Below are 7,629 nucleotides of genomic sequence, written 5' to 3' on the forward strand. Positions count from 1 at the left end.
AGTTCTCTTTTAATACCAGATTATATACTCCAGCAATTTGAGGATTAATGGGAAGTCCTCCAAATAACCTCTGACTGAACCGAACGGCATTGATTCCTTGGTGGATGGCTTTGATACTAGAGAGGAGAGTTGAAAACATGGAAGTTCAGACGGCAAAAGGCCAGAAGATAGGAGGGGCGTTAAGACTTTATATCAGACGCTGACTAAACAGTCCCCTCCCCTCAAGTCTCCTGGCAGGTGTTGGAAGAGAAATGCTTAGTTTAATCATATTAGGGGAGATTATGAAGAAGCTTTAAAATTCTAAGCCTGGCATGTGATATGAGCAGTGGTCAGAGAGCTTGTTCCTGAGGAGGAGCTGGTTATCATAGGCACATAGGCAATTTGAAAGAAAATCATAAAACAACTTCCCTGGTAAGTGAGGAGCACAGGGATGGGCTGCCTGTGAGCTTCCCTCCCTCTCGCCCCTCTCTCTCCTTCCCTCCCTCCCTCCCTCCCCCCCTGTGTGTATGTGTGTGTGTGTGTGTGTGTGTGTGTGTGTATGTGTGTGTGTGTAATGTTTGCTCCAGCAGTTCAGGTGTGTATGTTTACACTCTATTTCTAACAGACAGAAGATGCCCGTGATCAATATTGAGGACCTGACAGAAAAGGACAAGTTGAAGATGGAGGTAGACCAGCTCAAGAAGGAAGTGACACTGGAGAGAATGATGGTAAGTGGTGACCTCAAGAATTTCCCTAGAAGAGACAGCATGGCAAACACTCGAGCCTCCCAATTCCTTTAGCATATACTGGAACAAATCAGTGTATCTAAAAGTAAATTGTTAGTGGAAAACATAATCAGCATTGAAGAAAGGTAACAATTAAATTTATTTCATGAGTTAGACTCTAAGCCCAAGAGTTAGAAAGCTAGTCCTGGTCCAAGTGTGGCTCTTTGCCTATTTTTGTTTAATGAGCTTAGAAATGTTTTATACTTTTACAGAAAGACCAAGTAAAATAAAATAGGGGAAATTTTGAAAACAGAGGTGGCATTTTAAGCACTCAAATGAAATAAGGGATTGAGACATTTTGGTCTTGTTTCTATAGGTTGATGGGATATTCTTCAGTTTATATAATACTTTGATGTTGATGTATTTAAAAGTACAACATCATTCTCTCCAGCCCTGCCCTGGTCAGTTACAAATTAGTCTGTCCTAGTCTTCTTTTGCAAATAAAAATGATTTCAGCCACAATAACTCATTAGTTTCTCCTAGAAAATATCTGACAGCTCTTGAGAATAGTGACCCAGAGTTTATGCATTAAATGGAACAGAAAGTAAAAGGGAATAGAAAGCTTTCTTTAAACTGACGGAATCTCAAGGAGTATAGATATGTGTGATAAGTAAGTTCATTTCATTTTAGGTTACCTAACTTCATTTCAAGATAGCAAAACAAAAACGTCTCCATGAATGATAATAGTATATTACACACACACACACACACACACACACACACACACACACACACACACATATTCACATGCATATATGTATGTATGTGTGTACATATGTATGTATACACATCCTTATGAGAACAGATTAAAAAGAGATTATAGTCTTGTCATGCGTTGCTCAAACCTTATTTCTAAGAAAATACATTTAAGATATTAGTTTTTTATAATTGCCTCCAACTATCATGTTACTCTTTCCATAGAGACAAAGATATAAAGATAAACTCAAATCTTCATCAGCACAGCAGAGCACAAAACAGACAAGCTAGCATCCTTATTACATGAATGAGCTCCTGAGTGTCCTTTGCTCAGCATTGTGAATATTTTCGGGTTTATTAATCACCTTGGAGTTTTCATTTGAGGCAAACACGACCTGCACCCTCACTCACCTCTCCACTATTTAGAATATTCTTGCCTTTGCAAGTTTAAATAACAATATTATACCGTAAACCTCACTCTCTTCTCGGTCCTGTGTTGTCTTCCTGCTACTGCTTTTTCTTCCTTTTCTTCTCCCACCTTCTCCAATACAGATATTTTGCTGTATATTTAGACACACACCTTCACATGCACACATGCATGTTCAGATGCACACACACACACACACACACACACACACACACACACACTTTGTTTTAGTCTGTTCTTGCTGCTGTAAGAGATTGGAATAAATTTTGTGCCATGACACAAGTGGTAAATCATTTTGATGTTATTCTGTACAGTTCTGGAACTGCACTCATCCACTCATCCAAATCCAGGGCGTGTGCCCTCATTCCCAGGTAGCGCCTTCTCACTGTGTCCTTTCATGGTAAAAAAAAAAAAAAAAAAAAAAAAAAGAAGAAGAAGAAGAAGATGAGGGAGTGACTGTTCTGGTGAGCCTTCCTTCTCAGGGCTAACACTGATCATGAGCTAGCCCTCAGGGTGAAAGCAGCTGTCAAAGGCTTCATCTCCTGGTATCATTAGATTGGGACTATTTCCAAATGTAGATTTTAAAGTACACACATATATTCATGTGTGTCTACTAATGTACATGTTTGTGTATATAGTATACAATTTTATGGAAAAGATACTAAAGTATTAAATAACTTACAAATTGGTCACTGTGTTGTCAAAGATACAGATCTGTGCTACTGTCATAAAAGGCATTAATTGAATATAAAATGAATTGAAGCTAAAAGCGATGAATAATTTGAACTCTTTTGAATACACACATGTGCACATTACCTATGTAGATCCAGTCCCAAAGCCTGGCTGTTTTCTAAATCATAATTATAAAGCTATAAATGAATGTCCATTTCAGCACACATTAGCTTATTGAGATTGAGCTTCAATTCAGCACAGACTCTGTTCTAGATGCCTGGGCTATACTAAGCAAAATAGCCAAAATCAGTGATCTCTTGGAGCACATGACATACACTGTTATGAACAGTCATTGTTGTTGAGTTTAAAGCTGTGAGTCTGCACTTCTGAGAATCAGAGACTGAAAATAAGCCAGGAATTTAGCAACTGTTCGCTCTCATCCATCTTCACACTAAACGTTTAGGAAGAGAAGGGAGACTACATTTGAGAAATCCCACACTTGTGTTTCCTTGACAAAGCTAGAGGAAGGCCTACTAGGAAATGTTAGCCGAGGGTCAGCTTTCTCTCCTCTGGAGACATCTAGAAGGGAAGTGTGGGAATGATTTTTTTCTACCCTGGAAAATACAAGTGCACTGGCAGAACGTAGATGGAATCATCTTAAAAAGCTACAACCTAGAAATGTAATAAATACATTTCTACTGTCCGAAGAATTCTTTTCTAAAACAAATGAGTTATCTCTGTCTCCTTTCTTTTAAGGTTTCCAAATGTTGTGAAGAAGTAAGAGATTATATTGAAGAAAGATCTGGAGAAGACCCTCTAGTGAAGGGGATTCCAGAAGATAAAAATCCCTTCAAGGAGCTCAAAGGAGGCTGTGTGATTTCTTAGGCAGGGGGGAAGTTTTCTTAGAATATTTTGAGTTTTAATGATAATGCAAACTGTTCTCCTTTATAATTAAACTTGTATATGTTATTTAAATTTATAAACTTTAAATTTTAATAAAATGAAGATGCAATAACATGTATACTCATGTTTTATATGAAGTATTTCACATAAGGCTTAACAAGTAATTAGGAGTAATATTGATGGACCCTGCTTTAAAATTGCCTGAGTAGTTTTATATTTTTTTCGTTTTCCTTTCAATATTAACGATACTCTTTTAGAACTTTTAGAATTAAACACATTTTATTCTCAATTTGCTCCAGGCACATGAAGCCTATTGTTTTCATACACAGATCATCTATCTTAGCAAGAAAAAAATACAATATACATTACATTGTATATTGTACTATATTGTCTATTATATATTGTCTATTATATATCATATACATTAATTCTTGAAACTTTATTGGTTGTTTCTTTTTTTCCCTCACCCCAACCAAAAGGGCTATTGTTAATATAGCCTCACGTACATTCTTACTCCATTCTACCTGTCACTAATGATGTGACTTTTTCCCAGAGTACCAACTGGATTAAGAGTTCAGCCTCCGGTCACGGAACACAGTGAATTTAAGGTTATGAGCACAGAGTTTGGGGACAAAGAAGTCTGTTTTTGTCATTCTCCTGCTGAACAGACTTGGGTTATTTTATGCTTCTTCCTAAAGCATGGTTTCTTCTCTATGAAGATGAAGATAATACTGGTTCTGGATATAACTAAAACACTCAGCATATATTTCCTGACACATGGTGAGACACAGTAACTGTTAGCTATGAACTATCACTAACTGGAAAAACAACTAGAAAAAAGCCTTTCAAAATGTTATCAGTTATAACCCTTTCCATTCCATTCCCATAAAGGTTCTCACCGGCACACCACGCTAGGGCAAGCCACAGGAACGAGCATTGCAGCCACCTTGTCTCTGCTTCTGTGAGAAATGGCAGGTGTAATTACACAAAGCAAACCATTTTATTATCATCATCATCTCCTAGTTGCTACCTCACATGGACAGTGAATTTTGAATGCTACAGTCATCAGAACACCACAAGAGAAAGTGACGGCCATCTTTTTAGAGACAGAAAGCAAACCGTGTACTATTTATTGGTTCTGGTGGACATCTGAAGGTCAGCTCCATGTTCTCCCATTAGATCATAGGAAATACTCAACCCAATCAATTTTCTCTCAAACAAGCAAACTGTAGACTCAGGATGTCTGGCAGACGTCTGAGGTGAGGACTCAGGATCATGGACGTAGGACAGCTACATCCTTTTCTGCAAGTCTTCACTTGAGAAACCTTATGCCATAAATACTCCAGGGTAAATTATGCAATCTCATCAAATTTTCCTATGGAGAAATTACTTCTCTCCTATTTAGAAGTCCAAAAGTCAATCATCCCACCAACCCCAGCATTTCTATTCATCTTCTTCAGTCTCTGTTCCTCTATAGCAACATCGCCACCTATTTTACTATCACACCTAATTATTTATTGGACTGAAGTCTGTCTTTGGGGGGTTTCCACCTGTAAGTTAGTGTTTATTTAACAAGCTGTGGCATATTTTCCTTTGGTTCCGAAATGCGAAGTCTTTGTTAGGACATTCAGCAGCAGGCAAAGCAGACTCTAAATGCATGTCGAGGTCTGATGGTTGAAAGTTAAAGTCCTTTGCTCGCCTCCTGTATTGAGAAGTTGGGACAAGCAAATCCAACTCTTTGAAATGTCCTTTTGAAGTGTATAAAATAAACTAAGGGTGATTTTTATTTTGGGTTTTGTAATCTCTTAGCTCCGAAATAGCCACATGGCAGGCTTAATAAAATGCACTGTTGTAATCGCCGTCAAGTCCCTGTACAGATAAGAACAAATGCCAGGGTGCCCTGATCTTCCCATTGAAATTTGGTCACGTTGATCTCCTCACCTGAAGTGTCTCCCCACGCCACTTATGCCCTTTGAAAGTTGCCTTTTCTGAGATAATTTCTTATACAGATATATACTTTGAAGTCATTTAATATTACTTTACATTGAAATGTAATTTTTGAGTCTTCATTTCAATGCTGTTATCATAATTTTTCCAAGCCTAAAGTTTGTAACACCCTAACCTATTACAAATTGTTACTAGAATTAGACTGACTTCATCCGTATTTAATTGAACTAAGAGCAGGAAAACACATACTTGCCAAATGTTTATATTGGACAAGGCAGAATTCTTATGGTACAATGTTCAGTTTATTATTGAATAAAAATGCATATTCTTGAATTTTCAATAAGCAAGAACTCAAAGGAGAGAATCACAGAGGAAGAGATCCAGAAAGAAGAAAATGAAGCTGTGACTGTTTCCCCAGACAGCCCAGTTGCAGCTGACAGTGACTCTGTTTTCTTTAAAAACTGTCATCTCAGGGCCCTGGGTTACTTGGTTCAGGAGAATTGGCTAAGACAGTCAAAAGCAAAACAAAAGACAAAGAACAACAATAACAATCTCCTAAAATGCCTCACTATTTGGCTCTTCAACAAAGCCTGTGGCGTGTTAGTAAGAGTGAGTACTTATGGAGTCTATCACTTGAATCACATGTGCTTTGAGGTGCACACGTGAAGTTGAGGCCAAGATGTAGTAAGAGGCAGAGAAGATGGAGGAGAATGAAGAGGAGGAAGAAGGATGAACACCGAGAAGAGTAGCAGAAAAAGAGGAGAAAACAGTCCTAGTTTTATTTGGATTGAGTGGATTTTAGTCAATTCTTTTTGAAAAAATTCTGATCTCAAGTTCTATCCTTTCCAAAACAGAGTCATACTATGTGAAAACTGGTCAAGTACAACAATCAGAAGTATCATTTGTGATAGGGTCTTACAGTCTTATATGAACAATGTAGAGGAAGGAAACTGGAATAGTGAGTTACAAATCACTATGGACTTCTGGGTTCTGTGACTTAAAGGCCTCTCTGTCTAAAACAGGAAGCTTATGCAAATGGTTAACTCTTGATGAACATACAGTTCTAGAAGTTGCCCTGAGATTGCTTAGTTTTTTAAAAACCTAACTCCAACAAATATCAAATGAATCCAGAGTAAAACAAATATGTGCTAAAATACCTGCCATTTTTAATAACCTGTACTATTATCATTTATTCTTATGATTTCAAGAGGCAGATTTTGGAATGTGACCTAGCTTACTTTTTCCTACAAAAGAGAAGCAGAAATAAATGTGGTTTCTATTCTTTTATTTATTTTTTTAACACACATGATAACATAAGGTCAGAATTCAGTTCCAAATATTCAAGTGAGCATTCTTTTATTGTAACATAACTTCTTTTAATATTTTTATAAAGAACTTCTTTCATATGATTTTTAGCAGTAAACTTGATAAATTTGGAAGATAATTTTAAAGAAAAGGGAAAATTTTAAAAATTTAATTTCAGGATCATGTTTTTTTTTTTTTTTACAGTTTTAAAATGTAAACATTTGCTTTTCTGTTTATGTGAGTGGCTGTATGTATGTATATGGCTGTGTGTGTGTGTGTGTGTGTGTGTAGAATATGTTTATTTGCACATATGGAAACAAGACATCAACACCAGCAATCTACTGCTATTAATCTTTCCTGTATTTTGCTATTTTATTGATATATTTTTTGATAGTTTTGTACATATATTTAGTAAATTCCAATTACTTTCTCCACACACTGCCTCATTTCTTTCCTTCTTAAATCTAAGTCTTATTGATTCATTTTGTGGCCCACTGACTTTAATCAGGGCCATCTGTCAGCCCACAAGTATGGAACTGGAACTGTGAAATGAAGCCTAGAGGGATGTCCAGTAGGCAGACAATTGAAGTAGTAACTCTCCTCCCCAAATCGATCAGTAGCCAATGGTTCACCAGCAGGGTCCCTGAAGCCACTCCTCCATCCATGCTAGACAGCCAACAGACTCAGTCTTGTGTAGCCTCAGTACAGAAATCAGCACCTACTGTAAGTTTATAATTGTGCCCCAACCAAAAGTTGGTGCTTGTGGCCATCCCTCCATCTTACACACCTTTCACACCAGATATCTGCATTTCCCCTGCCTTTGAGAGGACAACATAGATGTCTTTCTTAGGACTAAGAAGTCGTGCGCCACTTATTTTCAAATTCTTGAGCAGCCATAGGTCTCTGCATCCACTG

At 37.3% G+C, this 7,629-nt stretch overlaps 1 protein-coding gene across 1 annotated transcript; it reads left to right on the forward strand.

Annotated features, from left to right (window-relative positions):
* The first annotated feature begins 611 nt into the window (after positions 1-611).
* Positions 612-3,444, forward strand: Gngt1 (G protein subunit gamma transducin 1). The gene is made up of 2 exons (XM_052172421.1): positions 612-707; positions 3,316-3,444. Exons 1-2 carry the CDS (start codon positions 612-614, stop codon positions 3,442-3,444), a joined length of 225 nt encoding a protein of 74 aa, XP_052028381.1.
* Positions 3,445-7,629: the final 4,185 nt, after the last annotated feature.

Source organism: Apodemus sylvaticus, chromosome 2 (genome assembly GCF_947179515.1).
Source record: "Apodemus sylvaticus chromosome 2, mApoSyl1.1, whole genome shotgun sequence".
Classification (NCBI taxonomy): Eukaryota; Metazoa; Chordata; class Mammalia; order Rodentia; family Muridae; genus Apodemus; species Apodemus sylvaticus.

Excerpts from the sequence above, each read along its gene's own strand:
- Gngt1 (XM_052172421.1), top strand. The coding sequence starts at position 612 with ATGCCCGTGATCAATATTGAGGACCTGACAGAAAAGGACAAGTTGAAG. Across the intron at positions 708-3,315 it reads TGACACTGGAGAGAATGATG|GTTTCCAAATGTTGTGAAGA; the intron begins GTAAGTGGTGAC and ends CTTTCTTTTAAG.